This window comes from Colletes gigas, unplaced genomic scaffold, assembly GCF_013123115.1.
Source record: "Colletes gigas isolate AHSC1104 unplaced genomic scaffold, ASM1312311v1 Colletes_gigas_Sc00004, whole genome shotgun sequence".
Classification (NCBI taxonomy): Eukaryota; Metazoa; Arthropoda; class Insecta; order Hymenoptera; family Colletidae; genus Colletes; species Colletes gigas.
The window spans coordinates 4,439,378-4,460,674 of record NW_025106633.1 but is presented as its reverse complement, the minus strand read 5'-3'; the positions used below and the strand labels follow the sequence as shown (position 1 = coordinate 4,460,674).

The 21,297-nt window shown below is 47.0% G+C and overlaps 1 protein-coding gene across 1 annotated transcript in view; it reads left to right on the top strand.

The window, feature by feature from the left end:
- Positions 1–19,126: 19,126 nt before the first annotated feature.
- Positions 19,127–21,297, top strand: part of LOC122405192 (alpha-2 adrenergic receptor) — a 145,684-nt gene continuing 143,513 nt past the window's right edge. Inside the window, exon 1 of the mRNA XM_043409737.1 lies at positions 19,127–20,161. Within this exon, the coding sequence (XP_043265672.1) occupies positions 19,127–20,161 (1,035 nt within the window). The remainder of the gene's footprint in view (positions 20,162–21,297) is intronic.

The window sequence follows — 21,297 nt, the reverse complement described above, 5'->3', positions numbered from 1 at the left end:
TTTACCCCTGGAGTCAGGCAAATCTATTACTCTTTGATACGAAAATGACTCGTGCCATAATCGTGTGAATTCACGTTTCACTTTACAGTCGTTCTTGATCGTCGGATTAAACCGTGAATCCGTGGATATTTTCCATTCACGAAGCAAAAGATCTTCGCGACGTCGCCTGAAGTAATTAAGTGTACCTGGTCATTTAACACGTTGACAGTCCACGTCATCCGTACGTGTATGACTAATGTCTCGGTTCCTGCGGTGTCATTTTTCAAAGCTTGACAGTCAAATAGGATCGTGTCTGAACGTGTGCTTTCAGAAAAAATTCCCGCTCGAATCTTGAAGTGATGGTCGTGACAACATCCATTGTAATCTTTGCACATTTCTTAATAATAATCGTAAATTATGTTAGTAATTTCTTAGATCGTAACAACGATTGTTTACTGTTCATTGACCTCAGATGCTTCTATAAACTTTCTTCTCAAAATTAGCTGACCAACCACTATAAATATGGGTCCATCACTTTGCCAAATTTTATGAGGATCAGTTACGATCACACTTGAAGATTTCTCTTGTCAGTTGCCTGCCAAGTGCAAGAAAATTAAAAAAATTTAATATTGTGGGGAATGAAAAAACGTGAAAAATTAAACTGCATATGACTTTAGCAACGACAGATTATAGTTAGGTCATATCGATTACTCTAGAACTCCTCGAGCGTTTTACGAGTTCCCGAACGACATTAGACAAATCGCCGGTGCTTCGAACGACGCGTACATAACACGGGGTGAACTTTGCCCGCCGAAGGGGGGCTCGAAATAACTCTGCGCTGCTAATTCTGCAACCGTCAACACCACGGGAAGACGCGGTGCCATTTTCGTCGCTCGCTAGCATCTGTGCGCCACGTGTTGTTAAATAACAGTGGTCGAATTTCTGCCCCCAGCCGGTTTGTAAACAGATCCACTTGGCGCGAATTTTTCTAGAGAAACTTTTATTCGGTTTGAATATCGTGAACAAGCAAGACCCTGAAAGTGCACGTGTTTGACAGAAGCTACAAAATTAATGACGACGTTGCAATCTTATCTCTAAATTAGTCGAACAATATTTAAATATTCTCGACATAGTTGAAGCTAAGCGGACTAAAAAATGGCGCGTTCCGATCGTTCGAAATACAATATATTACTGCCCACATTATCAGTGTCACTGTTATTAGCTCGTGCATAATATTATTACTCGTTTTTGGGAGCCAAAACCACTGTAGCTGTTAGATCGTACTATTTTCTTTAAAAAAAAAAATATAAATGCAACCCAACAGATGGAGCTTATCGTTAAATTATTTTCGAAAGCTTCTCGTATCGATCCTCTTCTGTCGAGGTCAGTGCATATTGACTCGATTCTAAATCGTTCTTGCGACACGAAAATGGTAAGGGAATTTAGAGAGATCGAATGCCATAGGAAGGAAAGTTCCCATTAAACGTTCGGTCTATCTTACACCTCGTTTGCGCTGAAACGTCTGACCCAATAAGACACGTAATTCCTTCCAGGACTGATCTTTCTTTCTCCCTGCAGTACATGCACGCCGCAATCTCGCAGCCAGTCGATCGATTCCACGGTCGACAGAGCCTGTCAGACGGACGAACGATCACCAACGATCTCCCGCCAATTCCTGCAAGCTTCCAGGACGTTTCCCTCCATTGTTGATGGAAGTAATTTAGTCACCGTGATGATGTAAACGTTGTAGAGAAGAAGACCAGTGACTTTTCGATTAGAGGCTTTACATCAGAAAACACCGTAATATTTCATTAATATCCTCCGACTTTAGTTTCTCCTTTTTTTGTTCCGAAGCTGTCTCGTTTTCCTATTCATCGCTTCTCCTGCATTTTCTCGCTATTGTATCGTTTCAGAGAGGTCTCAAATATTTTACAGTTGTAGCATATATCCTCCACTAGCTCAGCGTTCTGACATATCGAGCAATATTGTATGCAACAAATAGCTAAGAATCTTTTTTTTTCATTGTGCAAATACGTATAATTTTATTAAGGTTCTTTCATTCCAAAATATTTGGAACGCGTAAATTTTAAACTTCTATATATACTCGTTAACGAAAGAACATATTAAAATATATTTTCGCCCGTAGCATCTCCATTCATTATACAATTTTATACCGTTATACAAAATCACCGACCCTTGCTCCGAACCGTGAATATTATTTTATTTTTCGAGAAAAAAGTCATGGATATTTCAGTACTTTTTAGTAAATGAACGACGAGTAATAATGTTTTTAGAGCGATCCACGCAGGAGAACGTCGCGCGTAAATTTTATATTTTCACGGCGAACTTTACAGGGCGTAGTTTTTCTTAACTTTACGATGGGGCGTATTACGCAATGGGTGGTTAAAATATTGCCGAGCTTCTTGCCCCGCGGGGCCAGGCGAGTTTCGTTTCCAAACGGAAGTAATTTCCCGCGCACGACTGCAGATGCTCTCGAATTTTCCAGTTCCGGCGAGTGTGTCTGTTGGCAGCGTTTTTACTGGCTGTCAGTAACCCGAGAACGATAGCTGAAGAAGAACTCGCTGCGGATAGACGTGCTACCGCGGAAAGAAGCTAATCGAGAAACGGTTCCGTCGTTTCCACGCGGTTACACACACACACACACACACAGACATTTGCAAGGACGTCGAGCGCGGTCCTCCTTGCGTCACCACGGCGAATCGATTTCGCGAAATCGCGCCGGGACGGCTCGAGATCCCTGAGAATCGAGTAACGCTCGAGGATCAAGCATGATCGATCAGCGTACAGTGTTTCGATCACAGACGCCAGCTGAACGACACCACTCTTTTCATTTTCATCCAAATCAAACGCGTCCCAGAAAAATGAATATATAATTTTTCCCCCAATTTATTCCGCTAGTTAATGACTGCCTTCGGTTTCGAACTGAAAATAAAATCCCCTGCAATGAGCAGTCTCAGTATGCAATTATCCGTTATCGTGGTAAAAACAAATATCAAATTACTGACCCAGAATAATATTATAATAGTTATTTCGAAAGTTGCACCCTTTGGCGATGCCACAATTAAGTGAAATAATTTTCTAGAATTTAGAAAAGTTTCATTTGATGAACAGACATTTTGATACGGATTATTCGAATATAAAGGGAACAAGAATTATTTTCGTGCTTCCAAAGTTCGATTTAATTGTAACGAACGTGTGTCTGCGCCATTTTTGCCCCCCATGCTTGTCACGGCTCCAAGAACTCCCCAGCGAACACGTTAAACCCGTAGCTATTCCTACGCCATGTTTATTCCACGTTCATCAGCGATCTTCGGTGCTCTCTGAGCGACTCTTTGCAGAAACAATTAACGCTCTGATCTCGCCCGTAAGTTCGTTCCCGATCGGACGGTCCTCCAATTATAGCTGATCGTCTGAAAGCATTCTCGGGCCCGTGCAACAATAAACGTTATTCCCTCTCCGTAAATTTGCGCGGAACGCGACTTCTGGGACTAAGTGCGAGGCAGCCGGAATGCATTTACGGGGGTACGGAAACGCCGTCCGCGAAAATGCATTTTCAGAAAGCATCAGCGCCGAGGAGGCGAGCACCGAAATCCCGATACTCCGGAAGAAGGTCTCCGGGAAGTTTCTTCGTCGAAAGAATTGAATTACCGCGACGTGAGGCAGTCGGAAGGTAGTTAAGAGAACTCGGGGAGTCATCCTCGGGACGCTTTTCTCTGGAAAATAATGCGACCCGCCCCTACCAGACTTCTCCAATTGTCTCTGTTGCCGAATTAAGCGTCCGGGGCCAACGAGAGCCCCGTCGAAATCATTTTATCGTTTTCGAATCAGAAACTGGGAATTCCCAACGAGTGACGTTCCCATTGTTAGCCTTTGGAAGCCAATTCCGTAAAACTGCGTTTGTGCATTATATGCAACAGGGCAAAAAGAAATTTCTTAATTCACAAATTCTAAATTATTTTTGCTTATTTTAAGAAATGAAAAATTACAGTACCTTTAATATATAGATAGTCTTTTTGAATAATCTTTATTTATCGTTTTTACCTTTGTGCCCCAGCTTGCAACGAGGAAACCCGAAGAATAAGCTTTCGTTTCGATCGAACGGAGGATCGATGATGGCGCCCTTACGCGACAGGTACACAGAGTCGACATAACTGGCACGCGTGTGTGCGTCGGCCTAGTCTGCGAAGTTCAACCCCCGCCCTCCCCGTGTCCCGTTTCTCCCTTTCTTTCGAGCATCCGTGACGTCACTGCATCCCCCCTCCCGCAGGTTCACCATCGCAACGACGCCAGAATCCCCTCTCCGCCGGAAAGAATCTGGTAGGGGTCGATACACCCTCCCCCGCCCTCTTCAGCCACCCTTCTGCCACTCGACTGGCCTTCCACTTCTTCCTCAGACTTCTCCGCGCGCTTCTTCTCCCGTTTTTCTCCATTTATCTTCCCCCTCACGGTTACCAAACTACCCCCTACGCGTATTAGCCGCTTTTCGACTGCGTGCTGGACGAGAGGGGGATGAAAGGCGGATAAACAGTGTCGATTTCGAGGCATAGGGCTCGGAGGAGGACGTCGGGACAAAGGGGGAGCGGGGTAATAAGGGTTGGGTGTGCATGACACAGTTGGAAACCGTCTCGAGACGTCGGTGGCTACTCGAGACAGGGAACAGAGGGATGTCGAGTAGACGTTAGCGTTCTAACTTCTCGGCGTACGTTCGTCGGATTTGAGGTTTAGGATATTCTACATGCGTTATACTTTACCGTGGTACACTTTGTATACCATCCACGTTGGTAATTCTTTCCGATACAATTCTCTTTTCTGATGTCGGATTTACGGAGTCGAGTTTGCAGCGATCGTACGCGGGATTTTAGATTCTGTCCAGTTCTTGTTTGCGACGTCCTGATGGAAATTTTTCTATGGGGTGTGCTCGAAGTCTTTAGCGACCGATGGAACTCCCGCGAATGGGTAAATTTGAGGGGTGCCGAGACGAGGGATGAAGCAGACAAACGATGCTGGTTTCGAAGGAACGGGCGTTTAAGGTGAAGGGAAAGCGAGGTAATAAGGGTTGGAAACGGTCTCGAGACGCGAATGGCTACTCGAGACGGGAATGGAGGGACGAGACATTAGTATTGGAACGTTCCGGCGATTATTTATAAGACTGGGGGATCTGGAATCACTATTCTGGCCTAGGGGTAGTTTACATAGTGAGCTTTGTATGGCTTCCGCGCTTTGAATTTTCTACTTTTTTCTAGATTTACAGGATCAAGGTAAGATGCAACGATAGTGCCCGTCGTTCTCGGTTCTATCCGCCTGGTTCTTGTTTGTGGGAAGAGCGTGACGCAAGCACGACGTCACGATGGAAATTTTTCTACCGGGTGTGCCGGAAGTACGGCCACTGGTCGAATATTCCTATTTGATGGACGAAGTTGCAGTTTTACTATCGAGTAGCTTCAACAAAATGGCTATAGAATGCAAAATAAAATAAATATAGTCGAGGAGAAAGAGGGGGTGTCTTTCGATGATGGAAAAAAGATTCATATTCACGATTAAAAATCGAGAAGGGTCGAAGGCAACCAAAGTTGAGAAAGTGAAGAGTAACTCGAAGGAACGAACGGCTAATAGGGAGAAAAGGAAAAAAAAAAGTGTGTAAGTAAATATAAGGGATGTGGAGACAAGGTGTCGGTTTCGAAGCGAAGGACCCTGGAGTGCACGTCAGAGTGAAGGGAAGAGTGATAATAAGGGCTGGGTGTGAATGACACAGTTGGGAATGGTCTCGAGACGAGGGTGGCTACTTGAGACGGGATTAAAGGGATGACGAGTGGACGTTGCGACGTTTCCAGCGATAATTCATAGGGTTAGCGTCGAGGAATCGCTATTAGAGTCGTGTAGTATATTTTGCAGAGTACATGCACCATACTTTGCAAATAATATCTATTTATTCTCATAATGTTTATATTCGTAGTAGAATACACAACCCCTCATACATTTATTATATTAGCGAAATTAATCTCGTTGCAGGGATAAATTATTTATACGCAAGTCGAGCGGAATCCCACACAGTAGCTGTGTGCGGCGGAAACGAAACGAAGAATGGGGAATCGCCATTAATTAATCGATCACAGTTTTAGCGGTCATTGAATATTGTATTCGCAGCATTATTATAAAGAATTATTAGTAAGATGTCATTAGTCGGAAATTTGAGCTTGAATATTTTATGTTCGACAATCGGTTGATTTGTGGTAGTCACGTATTGCTTTATTTACGATTTCCTCTCGAATTGGATTTATCACACGTATTTTGCTGACTTATAGATAGCTTAAAATTTGTGTAATTTAGTTATAATATAATATTTGAAACAAATGGATCCCGTTTCAGAGATTTCACAGATAAACTAAGGTAGTCTTTTCTACTTAAAACAAACACAAAAGGAATCGTAACCAACCAGTAGTAAACATGCAATAACTGAGGATACGATACAAATAATTAAGATCAACCGTGCACAAATTTTTTCAAAAATACAATTGTCCAATAATTTCGTGGCCTAAAAATCGAAGCTCAGAAATTGCAATTAAATTCGAAGGTAGAAACGGTAGAGAAATGATACTATTAGTTTCCAGGTACTCGTAGTACTGAGAAAGAGGAGTAGAAGGGGAAAGGGTGAAGGGAAAAGACCATGGAAGAAATCAAGCGCAGAGGGTGAGAGTATGACGCGCGCGACCCCGAAGCATGCATGCGTGTTGTGGAGTGTGCTGGTTCGTGTGTGTTACACGCACACGCAAGCGCCGGGCGTCGTGACGTCACAAGGGCGGGGTCCTCGTTAGCGGCACTCCGGCAGTGCACCGGGACGACCAAGGGGCGAGCAACACGTGGAAAAGGGGTCGCGTCGCGCGTCTGCCACCTCGAAACCAGCGTCCTTTCCACCCCAACTGGTGGCAAGTTGCCCTAGTCGCGCTTAATACTCGAACGTCCAAAGTCGAATACCTAATTTTCCCCCACACACGTACGTTCGACCGATATTTTCGACGACCTTTCATTTATTAGTGAAACTATACAATTTTTAGATACCACCCTTGTACAACCATTGCCTCGTGTCGACAAAAGTCGTAAATGTTGGGAACATTGTTTTAATACAGTCTTATCCCACGAGTACAATGTCAATTCGAATATCTAAAAAGTATTCGAAATAGTCTTTTCTGTACAGTAGCAATTTCAGTAGTAACGTCGCGTTATAGTCAGACAAACAAAATGTCGTGTATATTTACGTTACTAGCAATGTTTCCTCGTTGGATTCTCCACTGTTTGGTAGACAAATAATCGTACACCAACAATCCCCTATCGAGCAACCGTTTGCTTTGTACTTTTTTTTACATAAAATAAGGATCAAGTGGTACAATGTAGGATTTACCCTACTCCGTATATTGGCGTAGCGTGAAAGTTTCGGGTGTTGATACAAGGGTTGAAAAGCTCGAATTTCCTTCCTGTCTTCCCTCCCTCCCTTTTGGTATTCGTTGTTGCACTCGCGGATCAAGAAAATTTGGTAGATCACGATCGATTTCCTCGGATCCTTTTCGAAGATGGGGGCTGTTCCCAGCACGCATTACGACTGTTAGAGAGAATTCGTTCGCCAACCATACTTTTCTCGACGATCGTGTGTACGGTCGTTCCTGCGACGCAGGAAGTTAACGATACTATCGGTTTAAAGTATTATTTCCGGTGACCCGGATCCTCCGCGAGCACCAAACACCACGCTGACGTTGCGTTCCGTGCATTTCGTATCGAATCTTATTAATTATTAAGACAGATCGATAGGAATAAAGGTCCAGAGTCCATCGGTACGGTTAACTTCAAAATTCGAGGGCGCGTAATCGTCGCGGAATAATTTCAATTAAAAATTACCAGATCAACAACGGTATCAGGACCGCGGTAACCAAAGCGCGGGGGAATTCAAACTTCGTTGCAGCCCGGTTCCCGGAATTTCGTGCATCGGCATGTTCCCGAAATTCCTGCGTGCAGCGGACCAGAGAAGAGCCCCGGAAAATCGTGGTTCGTCGGTCGCTGGTGCCCAGATGGGGAAGTTGGTCGCTGAGAATTCTTGAACGCCGTGTACCCATAAACCATTTCGCGCATATCCGCAGGGGATGGGATCGATTTAGATCGAACGTAACGCGACGGCTCGCGCAGAGAACGAGCCAACTAAAACGGCACAAGTAACTTCCTGCGGGGACCAAAATGGACTCCGCGAACTCAATTCCGCGCGAGTGTCTGCGGTTCCGTCTCAGCGGCCGTCGATGTTCCACCGTTGAGTACCTGCGCCCCATTTAGACTCCATTTAGAAACACTTTTCTTCCCCGACATTTATACATTTATTTCCAACTTTCCCCAGTTTCATGTTCGAGCAAGTTTTTCTCAAATCACTTACCATTCCTTTTATCGTTGATTTTTCTCTTGGTTCTTGTCTCAGTCATGTACTACTTGCACTATTAATTTGACAAATTTTTGTTTGCCTGAAGGAATAACAAACTTTCAATTTAATTTAAAAGAAGACTATTTCAGAATTTTTTATTCGCGGGGGAATTATTTTTCTTATTCGATGAAATAAAATATTTTTCATACTTCAGTGGTGGGGGTAGCGAGTCGTTGACTTTGAGCGGCTAATTGATGTTGATGCGTCTATGAGTGGAAGTAGGTCTGATCAGAAGACACTCGTAAGTGGAGCGATCCGTGTACGTCAGCCGAGCGGACACTCGACCGGAAACTCGAACGCAACGGATGGAAGAGGGGATTGGACGGACGATCGAGAATTTACGGAGGCAGCGGTCGATCGGAGACGCGCGTCGCGGATTACGTCTTCCTCCTCTTATCGCTGCCGCGGCTGCTGTTATCGCAACAACGCGTAGCAGGAACGTCAGACGTCATTCTTACGCGAGGCGTTTCCTACTCGCGTCGACGTGGCCTCGTTGAATTAGTCATTCGCTTCTAATGACTAGACAGTCAGAGGATACCGAGGAGCTCGCGATGATAACATTCCACCGTTCTCCGCGACGATGATTCATCACTGGGTCTCTGGTCTCTATGAACGAGTCACAAACCAATAATACCACGAAGTATTTTATATTTTTCTCTTATTTTTATCTTCTTTGGGCCAAGATGGGAGTAGAATAATACACACCACACTTACTATTTAAAATTGTAGGCACTGTGAATGAATTATTAGTATGCTGTGATTTTTACTAAATAATAACATAGATGATACGTGCCCCGCGAATAACAGAAGTTGGACACAAGCCAAAAAAAGGTTGAGAAACACTGCCCCGTCCAATGAGGTGGCTAGAGGTTATCGACGCTGTGGCTAGATTTAATCTCCATAAGGCTAACGTAATTTCCTTCTGTTTTCTATGTGTCTGTAACTTGGTAACACGTATTCACAAAATTTGGAAGTTTGCGGATCGCGTGCGGGAGCCCCGTAGCCGAAATTTGATTCAATTTCAGCGTTGCAGGGGCGGGCAAGCTTTGACGCGATGGTAGAGTGTCACTCGGCGAACGAGTTCGACTACGCTGGACAATTTTTATGAAAGCGTTATGGAATTCGTTCGAACCAGAAACATTCGCTGCTACGGGTTTCGGATAAAGATAATGAAATTACGCTAGAAACGAAGATGGTCTGCGGAGTGCTTAATTAATTTTCATATTAAATTAGAGAATTTGGATGAAAGAGGGTTCCATTCTGTAGAGTGAAAAGAGATTCAGAAATTGATAACCAACGAATAATAGAATTATTAATGTAGCCATTGTTTAATTGTAATCTCTGTACATGCACAGTGCGTCCTGTTCGCCTGTTCGTCGATCCCCCCAGCAGGGGGATTTTTATTTTATGCAATCCACTCAGAAGGTTTTCGATAGGGGTTGCCTAGCTGATTCTAAGCAAATCTCTGGATTAATTTTAACGGTCAACTTTACGGTGGCTGGAGTCGTAAAACGGACCGTAAAAGATAAAATTTATCGCAACGCCGAGAACGACTTCTCTTTTCTTTTTTTCGTATTTTTTATAACGCTTCAATAAATCAATGGGAACCCGCCCAATAAATGTAAGTTAACTTGCGAGCAGTTACGAGGGAGATCATCTGATATCCGGGTGGAGAAAAGAGAGTAAATTGACTTAGTTTCTACAATAAAATACAATAATTATATTCTGAAATAAAAATTTTTATTTGATGGGGTATTGAACAGATTCGTAAGAGGGGTGGCGCGAGTAAAAATGTTGTTGTAAAACCTTAGCTTAAAAGGGTTCTGTTGTCGGTCGATGAAAACATTTGCATTCGACGTGATATCAAAACCCGGGGCGGGCTCGTGGGTCTCGTTGCATCGATTAACCCCCGAATCGTAAGCACATGTTCGAAAACCCTAGGCCAGCCAGGGGGTGAATCGTGCGTGAACTTCGAAACACGTACCAGCGAACACATTACACGCACCGGACAAAGTCAATATCCGTCTAGGGATGGGGCTAGTGGAATAATTTTATAATCGACTTTACAGGCATTTGACTAATACGAACAAATTTCGAATATTACTACGAACAAACTATCTTTTGAATGCTATTATTCGGTCAGCAACGTTCGAATATTACTACCAGAATACACTTCGACAGTATTCGAATGGTAAACCACTGTAACAGTACTCAAATTTCATTCAAACACTCAAATATTTAAATACCATTCGAAACATATTCCCCAAAACACGTGAGTCGCTTAGTTGCCAAAATATTCGAACACAGAACAATCGCAAAAGCATCCCCAACGTCGGTTGCGTCGTCTAAAAGGGAACAGTACCATCGAGTTGAGTTTCCCAGCAAATTCGAGCAGCTTCTTCCACGCTGAGACATCGAATTCCTCTGCGACAAACACTGTTTGAACATCGAAATTCCTCTGGCAACCCAACGTCGACTTAATGCTTCGTTTCAACATACGTATGGAACGTTCCCGCGAAACGTACGTTATAAATTTCCGCGGTAAATTGCCCGAGACGTTTAAAACTACCGCCGCGATTTACACTGATATTATTACCCCCCCGCGAAATAATGTGCCTGGCTAACAGTTGCTCGAATTTTACGACTCTCCGGCCGATACGGCGCTCTTGTTTAAAATTCTTGAAGTGTAAGTTGGTCGGTCACGTACCCACGGGAATAATTTTTTTCTCTCGGTGTTGGTACCGAACGGACGTTATGTTTTTATAACGAGGATCGGTCTCCACGGCAGCGATCGTAGAATTATTTTATCGTTCGTACGGAAGCCGATAACATTTATATTTGCGCACGCTCGTCGTATAATAGAATAATAAATCTAGGAGGCATAGATGTCAACGTCTACAATTTAATGTGCCTTTGTATCAGATTTATTCCGAGTTCTCCTCGTTAGGGGACGATTGCTTTATTTGGTCTAATAAAAAATTCATGAGCGATCCATCGATCGTATCGTTGTGTCGTATCGCCAAGAAACTTAATTACCATAATATTTAAAATACAATATATGACGGTTCCATTCTTTTTTTTATTAATTTAAGATTGGAGTATAAAGCTTACATACGAAGTTTCTTTGGTTCACTAAATTTGATACTTAATTACAATACCACCCTTATGTTACATTTCGTTATTATTTATATTGCATTATACGCGATATCGTCTCACTTTGGCTTGCAGAAATAACCCCTAGTAGAAATGCTGTTAGCAGAGGGGAGACCCTCTGTGAATCAGCCCGCGCAAGATTGGAGATTTTCGAATTAATATTAATAGATGTCTCAGTGGATTCGTTCTATGACACCATACACCGCTGTCCAAGAACCCCAGTTCACGATCTTCGCAGCTAATAAAGCGATCCCTGAATGCGAGGGTCGTCGTGGTTCCCGCATGCTTAATTCACGCCGCAAGGACTCCCTTCCTGACCTCGACGTGACTCAACACTCGTCCCACATCGGACCGCGAGAAATCCCCGAAACCCACAATCCTGCTGGTCGATTCCACCCAACCGACTCCAATCTTGCGTGCAATCTTCCGCTGGAGCTTTTCTCGAAGCTTTCGCGGACCACAGACGCGTGGATTTCACGGTGGACCGACGCCACTGGACGATCTTTCTTCCTCGAAAACCAGCGTGGACACTGGTCCTCTACTTCTACTGTGCGGTCGCGAGAAGTTGGCCAGCGGTACTCCGCCTATCCCCACTTTCGTAGAGTGGGGGGTTCAGGCACCAATCAGACCCCCATTCCTTTCACTTGTCAACATCTCGCGGACCCACAGTACACGATCTAACTTTTATCATAGATTTTAATAGACAGGGTTTCCCTATCTATGATTAGCGTAATGAGAAATAGACTATCAGTGCAATTTGAACGTGAATGGAACGTGTAAATTAAAAATTCATGTTTTCTGATCGTTTGTGATCCTGAAAGGGGGAATTTTTTGGAGGCCCCAGTCGACGGGCAACGCGATTCGAATTTAGAGTGGAGGAATAGCCGGGCCCGTATCTCGTCGCGGAGACACTGAGGCCGAAACGAAGGAGTTCGTAACTAGTTTCCCCGCGGAGCCGTAGTGCATGTCCTCCGAACGGGAACAATGACGGTACACGTACACGTGCACCAATACGCCCGACGGAGGAGAGGCCTGCACGTCGGAGTTACGACAATATCCCGAACTTACCAACGACAAACTTTCAGCAAAGAGACAGACGGAGAGAATGAGAGCAGCTTGCCGGGCTGGAGGGGTTAGGCGGCGGACTGACGGTCGGCGGTGGGGTTGGCCACGTTGACGCGACGCCGTCAAAGGAACCGACGACGTCTGCCTTATGGATGCGGACAAATGGTGGCGTGGGCGTTCGAAGGGCTGCTGCGATCGCCGCCGCTTTGGAATTTGAATATTCTCGTTTCGTGTCGGGTCCCTTTGCTTCCTTTGAGCTCGACTCGCCACGCGGTTCTCCTTTTTTCTTTGCCTTTTGCAATTTTCTATATTGGCTTTTAATTTTGAAAATTGTCCTTTTCCATCGGTTTCGAGATATCTACCACCTGTATCGAATTTAAACAAAGCAGACTTAGAATCGAGAATTTCTAGGAGAGTGAAAAATTAAAAATCGATCCAATAATAGAATTTTGGATTCAGCGAATAAACAAAGGTGGACAGTTCGAAACGGTCACCGATAATTTCCCGAAAAAAATAACACTCCTGGGATTTTTAGAGCTCCGAACCGTAAACGTTGTAATGAAATAGCCGGTTACCGCCACTCCCGCGAATTAATCCCGGGGCCCCATAATGTATTCCGATTGAATTATTTTCTACGAGAACAACGTAGGTCTCCTTTTTCCACGCGTCTCTCTTACTTTGAATTATTCATCGGCTCGTCAGGAAATTGCCGGCCGCGCTACTTTCAATTATACGTTTCGCCATGTTCGACTCGTGTCTTGGCAAGCAGCTCGTTCCTCTTGGACGTTCCGTCACGTAATTTTCATCCCCCTTTTTTTTTCGCGATCGGCGGGATTGCGAAGTTATCGGACACGTCCCCGTTCGAGGATCCCGAACTTCGCGTCGAACTTCAAACGTCGAATCTGCGTTGGTAATGCTGCGTTCTCGCTTCTTGGCGAACTTCTCGGCTCGCTCGGATGGTTGTTGTAGCCGTCGAAGTTGCGTACAGAAACCCCAAACCCGCGTAAGAGCGTCTCAAGGGAGATATTAGATCGCTAGGTACCAAACACCAGCTACCAAATAATATTTACTTACATGCAGCCCTGTTTCTCTATGTATCGGATTATCCTCTTACAAGACTCTCGTACGTACCGAAAGCACGCTTAGTTACCAAGTTGCTCCAAACGCCTTCAAACTTTTTAATTTGTCTAAAAGAATCAAAATTCATGAGTCTGTTCGAATATCGTGTAATCGAGTTTTCCACCGCTCTCTGTTCCTTTAAATGCACTGAAATCTTTAATTCCTGTTTTTAACGCTGAATACCGGTAGAACTCGGGACGTAATTTGACGAGAACACTCCCCTGTAACAGCTGAACTCCCCTTTGGGTCCACAAATCTGGGCAATCAAGTGTTTCATAGCCGGCGAAAGTACGTTTTAGATACGCTTACGGAACGAGGCGAACTCGATGGAACTAATTTTCGAGTTTTATTCATAAACTAGTTCGCGTTTAAGCATCCCCTTCCGCCCCGGTGTCTCGCGACGCAATAAGAATTTTATTAAACGCCGCGGAATGTTCTATCTTGCAATTCTCTTGGATGCCCTTATTAAATTTTCATCGATTTATCGACGCCGCGGAAGTCGTCGGATCGCTCGATCTTCGATGGCAAATCCGGGAACGCTCGTTCGAACATTTTTCAATTATCGAGAGAAGCAATAACGAAGCTAGGAAATCCCCGTGGCGTCGAAATATTGTTTAAGACGCGTACTTTAGACGTGAGAATATTTTCGGATCCGAGGCGCGATGTTCACTTTTAAGGAGCGTGTTCCAGAGAATTTTCATCCGTCGCCGATTAAAACTGCAACGGTGTCGAAACGCAATCTCCGAGCGTGGACAGGCGACGACGTCGGCAAATATTTTCGTTCGCGTTTACAACAGAGTTTCCAGATGAACTCGTCGTGTCAATAGATCGCGCGCAGAATTTGTTCGACGCGGCGTGCGAATCGCGCGATCGAATTAAAAAACGCGGCCCTGGTAAATTAAGATAGACAGCGCGCTGTTTCGAGCGTGGGGTTTCATCCGAACGTATCAACCGGGGGAAAACATTCGTTTCGACGCAAAACGTTGCAAGCATCGAGCCGTGACGCATGGAGCCCTCCGCTTTGCTTAAAATAAAATAAACCGCCATCTCCGTGACGAAATTACTCGAATAAAAATAACAAATTTCTCTTGCGGTAGTACACGAGAAAAGGAAGAGACTATATTCAGAAAATTCTAATTCGTCGTAGAAGTGTAAGTGGTGCAGGCATAAATTAAGCGCGGCATAGGGTAGTTTCAACGCGGGTGGCGTGAACGAGTATGGAGGTGATTCTACGTTCAAAAATGAGTCGAAAGTGTGGAATACAATTTGTCCGTATAATGCACCGTTTTTGGGAAAATTGATTTTGAAAATTCATGGGACTAGTGGAAAGAGTGAATAATGGTCGGACGCGGCGGCCATATCGTATTCAATCGCGAGCGTAGCCGACAAGTTTTCGAATTCAGTTACCTCGGAAACGAAGCATTATAGGGGGAAATTTTATTCCACATTTTCGACTCGCTTTTGCGAGTAGAATCGCATCACCTGTGCAAAAATACATATGGCCGGACAAGTTCTAATACAATCCTATCGGAATCTGATTTCGCGTCGCGTACCGAATTCTCTCAACGTTGAGTTACCTAAGTAAATTGGTACATTAATTCCATGTAGTTCATGACTCGATAATACATAGAATGTCATTTACATATAAATTTAATTACAGGTGACCCAAATCCTGGTAGAATCTGGGCATAAAGGATACCCGAAGTAGTGGCTCGAGGATAGACAAGTTGGAGCAAGAATAAAATAGTCAAAATGCTTAAAAAAAAAATCGTGACTTGCCGCCCAGTAAAAATTGTAATAAAGTGTACGGATGAGGAAATTTGGTGGTATAAAAATGAAGGACCCGGATGGTTCTCCTCCGAGTCTGCCCCTTTCGTCCGTTCTCCTTTAAAGCAGTCGATCGACCGGGTAAAACAAAAACGAATAGAACACGACCGATTGTTGACGTCGGCCATCGACGACCTCAATCAACCGATTAACGATACCGCGGCAATGTCGCTGTGTTATCGTCGTCGTCATCGTAATCGTAGTAGACGTCATCGTTGCCTGCGTCGCTGATCATCGAGGGTCGACCCTCTCGTTGCAACGGTGGCTGGCGTCCGTGAATATACCCTCAGGCTGGTAGCAAGCAGGCAGGAGGGAGCAACATAATATATTCCCGATCCGGTGGCTCGATGTTCTAAAGGCGACTATCACGTTGTGGTCGCCTAATTTACGATCCCGGCAAATGGACGCTGGGTTTAGTGGACGCGGCTTCGATACCCGTTCCGCTGGCTTCTCATTTCCTGCTGCGCGAAAGCCTCTTGAGAGTTTGTTATCGCCGCTGAAAATTGCACGCGGAGATCGTGGCACACAGGGTAGCGAGATTAACTCTTGGCGGTGCTCATTTTGCTAGTCATTGGGGGCGGTACAATTGTTAGAGTTAAGATCAGATTCTATCAGTTGGTGATTGCTGTTTCGTGGTCATCGATATTAGGAGGATCGTGCAATTGCATACGTTTCTCTTAATCGGACAGGAAGTCATAAATGGGATCAGAGATCGATAAGAGTGAAGAGAGATCTACCTATTGTTGATACCTAGGATTAGGGAGGATTCTGCCAACTGCTGGATAGATTAATCAGTTGCGTACGTTCCTATTAGTTTGACGGGATTAACGCGATAGTCGTTGTTACGACATTGCTGGGACTAGAGGGACTTCCCAACTGCTAACGATCATCGTTTCCTGTTAGACTGTATATCCATTTAAAACGATTCAGAGTGGAATTCGTTCGATTTTTGGTAGTTTTGGTGAAGAAACCCTACTCAGCCACGTCTCGATCCTCCCCCAAACAAAAAAACACGAGCCACATTGGGGGTTCCGGTCCGGTGGCAGCCTCCGAAGGGTCGTAAAGAGGTTTGGGCTGCCGGAAGGGCAAGGACGCCGGAGACAATAGCGTCTCTAGGCGTCGAAGGGAGGCCATCGAGGAGAAGAACCTAACCCAGGCGTGTTTTTTCGCTCGCGGACCGATCGGTCGATGGTCCAAAGTCGACTGTCGGGCCGCGGCGGTCGGGTGCTGGCGGCGTCGCGACGCCTGCGCGGAAGACCCCGGTGTTCCGTCAGACGGCGCCCCGACGCTGGTACCGTCGGACGGACCGGTCGGTCGGGCCACCAGTCAGCCTCCAGTTGAGCCAGCAGCTCTCTCTCTCCCTCTCGCTCCCTCCCTCGCGCCGTACGCACACACGGCTCGGCCGCCCCCTCCGCCCCCCTGCCGTCTCACGAGCAGCAAAGTGCGCGCGCGCGCGCTCGACCCCCGTCAGGATTCACGGACGCGTCGGTGTGGAGCGAGAGTGCACGCGCACATGCACACCGTCCTCTCTCCTCCTCCAGCCCTCAGTCGATCTCTCTCTCTCTTGCTCTCGCTCTCGCCCCGTCGCGCGCTCGCCGACATCCTGCGAGAGTCTCTATCCGGCGAACGGCACGAGAGGGAGTCCGAGTTCCTGGCTCGTCCCTCGCGGCTGCAGTGCGTTCCCAAACATCCACGAGACAACCTCGAAGTGTCCGGCACGCGCGCACGCACGCAATCGGTGCCCGCTAAGCTAGGGGGGCCACGAGGAGGACCGACGACGCTGGGGTATCGGAATTTCTGGGTTTTTTCCGGCGGCCCGTACGCGTACGTTCGCGTCTCTCTTTCGTACGCGCCACGACGAGCTTTCCCGCGCGTGTGCTCGCCGCGAGGAGGAGTCCGGAAGAAGGAGACCGTAACCGTGTGCGCGCTGCTCCGTGGATCATCGCGACGCGAGACAACGCCAGGACGTTACAGAGCCGCGTACGAAGGATGTCGTGAGAGTCGAATGGGTGTTCCCGTACACGGCGGTGACACTATGGCCGAGTGATCGCCGGGCTCCGATGGGAAATGCGTCGAACGAAGAGGCATCGAGGGTGTCAAGCACGGAGGAGAAGCTAGCAGCGTGACGCCGTCGGCTGTCCGGAATCTTCCGTCGATCGTCATCGAGCGAATGGTCCGTACGCGTAGGGATAATCGGTGATCAGCTGACGCGCGCGGTCCCACGCGTTTCCGGTGCGAGGACTCTGAGTCGCGAGCGAACGGTGTGCAGATCCTGTTGATCCCCAGTGTCGAACGAGGCGAGGGTTAAAGAACGAGCCGGTGGAGGGTTCAGGGGCGTGTGTCGACGAATCTCGAGCGTGTAAATAGGTGTACATAAGGGTCCGTCGACTCCTTTCTTCTCGTCCCCCCTTTTTTTACCCGTTCTCCACAGCGATCCCCGTAAGTAATAATCGACGCGTACGCGGTCAGTGCGTGCACCGAACTCCCCCCGTGAAACGGCGGAAAAAATCGATGTACAATTGTGTATAAAACGTGTTAAGGGTAGCTTCTAATAATCTCTCGATTTTCCGGTTTCGATTTCGTGTTAACGAAAAATACAAAACAAAAAAAAATAAATAAATTAATTAATTAATTAATTAAAACGTGTAAGAATACAATTCGCAAAAGCAAGTCGGAGCAGTACGGGTATCCAGCGCTTAGCCTTTTTAGCAGCGGCGCGATAATTAATTAGCTCGCGGGCGTCGTTGGGGCGCAAGCAACACGCCGAGCCGCGCGTAGAAACACTCCTGGAGGGGGGGGGAGGGAGGTGGGAAGAGGTCGGTCGTCGAACGCTCGACCGGGTCGCGAAGGGCGGAATAGCGTTTCCGACGCGTTTTCGTCGCGGTGGGACCTCGGGGATCGGCTCCGAAAATCATCCCGGCGTCCGGAGGCCGGTCGAGTTTAATCTAAAAAGAAGGTAAAAGAAAAAGAAAAAATAAGAAAAGGGGGACCAATTTTTCACGCCCGTTCGCAGTCTCTATCCCTTTCTTCTTCTCCGTCTCGTTCCATCTACTTTTATCTCCTTAATCCAGCCAAGCCAGCTATCCATAAATCTTTTCGGTACGCTCTTTCCGTATTAACTCCGTCATCGTGAGACCGGTCCAAAGGGGGCACCGAGGTAGCCGCGACTCACGCAAGCAATAAATCAAGGCCCAAACCTCCGGACGGCCGCGAGGACAGTGCGTAACGTCCATTGAGAGTGCGCCGGTGTGATCGAGGAACAGTGGTTCTCATACGATCGTGAAGGGCTACGGAGGCAGCACCGAGACACTGTCCGTTCGCTGACGATGCCATCATCCTGAAACGGGCATGACGCCCCTGGCCTCGAGATGCGACGAGACCACCACCATCCTGTTGCTGCTGCTACTCGAGCTGGCACCCGGAGCACGCTGCTATCCGCGCGCGGCCGCCGCGTCAGGCCCGACTTCGTCGAGATAGCATCAACAGTCGACGGCGAGGGTGCGAGTGATGCCGCTCCTCGGCAGCATTATGACCATCGACGCCAGTAGTTCGAGCACGGCGTCCACCAGCGTCTTCGAGGAGAACATGACGTGGTCTCGACCAACAGGTGGCACTACGTCTTCCGTAAACGAGGCCCACTCGAGTACCGCGATCCCGAGCGACGAGCAACATCCCGGAGGACCCAGCGAGCCGAGCCGTCGGCCTGACGAGCAACGATCCGAGAGGACGGACTGTGCGTGCGCCAGGCCCGACCTAGGTGCTCGATTCGTTGCCGAGGACAGCGCGTCGGGGCTGCCTTTCCTCGTCGGTGACGAGAACGACGAGCTGGACGTCGCAGGGAGCGGCGAGGGGAGCACCGTCGGTCTGAACAGCACCGCCGGCGTCAGCACCGACAAGGACGACGCCGCAGGACTGAGGGAGCTAGAGCTGCTGTTCGGTTTGGGCGGGATCATGGAGGACGTCGGACCGTACAACGACTCCTTCAACGAGAGTCTGGTGTACTCGTGGAACAGCAGTCTGAACAACGACACCTACATCGTCTACGGCGGTAGCCTGTACCCCTCGGGCTACACGATGCCGCAGATCGTCCTCGCGTCCATCCTTGCTACGTTGTTGATGATCGTGATCGTCGTGGGTAACATGCTGGTGATCATCGCGATCGCCACCGAGAAAGCGTTGAAGAACATTCAGAATTGGTTCATAGCCAGCCTGGCGGTGGCCGATTTTTTTCTGGGCCTGGTGATCATGCCGTTCTCGTTGGCCAACGAGATCATGGGATACTGGATCTTCGGCTATTGGTGGTGCGACATATACTCGGCCATGGACGTGTTACTGTGCACCGCTAGCATCATGAACCTCTGTCTGATCAGCCTCGACAGATACTGGAGCATCACGCAGGCGGTAGAGTATCTGAAGAAGAGGACTCCGGCCAGGGCAGCTCTGATGATCGCTCTGGTGTGGCTGCTGTCGGCTCTGGTCTGCATCCCGCCGTTGTTGGGCTGGAAGCGACCCACGCCGGAGGAAGAGTACCCCAAGTGCAAGGTAAGGCCAGCTCAGAGCCTTTGGGTTCCTCGGTTAGTCGATGGGAAACCGGACGATGAAGTATGACGGACGCGTAACGGGACCCACACAGGGTCGACGACACGCGATGATACTCGACACCGGTGCACGGTTCCGGGGTAGGTTAAATGTTTAAAACACAATTTGCTCGGCGAGGTCTCGGACGAGGCGAGGCCGATATCGGGGAGTTAATTATTTCCTCGAGACACTGGATGCGTTGCAACGCCGCTGTTGTGGATGACAGATTGCCGGATCGCGTTTCACTTTTAACTCGTTTGCATCGTACGGAAGAAATGAAAAATGCGCCCTTATCGCTACGATTTTTCTTCCTTTTCTTTCTTCCGGAGATTTATATACAAATATTTTAATACGTCGATGATGCAAATGGGTTCCCTTGTGTTTCGAGACGATAGACTCTAGTTTTGGTGTCGTAGGGTTTGAGAAAACGTTGGAAGAAAAATGTAGTTTCTTTTTGCGAGGAAACCCACCCGAGACGTGGAATTAAATGGCCGGGGGAATCACCGTGAAAATTGCGCGGGATGAAGAACGGTAACGAGGCGTTCAATGGTCCTCGATCCCCGTTGCAAAACAATTTATCCGTCTTCGCGGCGACTGACAATCGCGCCTGATGTTCCTCGACCGTCCGATTCGACGGCTTAACACGCCGAAACCGGTCGATTAAGCACATAATTACTCGTAGAAGTTGAATTCATTGTTTGCCTGCCTGGAACGACGGATTACTTGGGACGGATCGAGCTTGGGGCTCCGATCCAAATGCATCGAATTAAGTCTCGAAAGACGGGGGAGTTGGATCGTGAAGATAGGGTTAATTCTTGTCGACGAGTTTGAGATATATTCCGACTCGATCGTCCTAAATGTCAGGTGCGTCATAGAAAATGTGTTATTTTTTATAATAATATTAGTTCCATCGACTAGCAAAAACACATTTTGAGGGTAGTTTTAGTTTCAATTCAATATCGAGTAGTTGCTTTGTCGTTCGTGATATACAGAGGTCTCGTGACACGTCTTAGGTCACATTAGAGGATTGAAGAAAATTAAATATTTGTGAAAATAGGTTCTATAATTATTCCCTTCCATCGATGTAAGGTTAGAAGTAT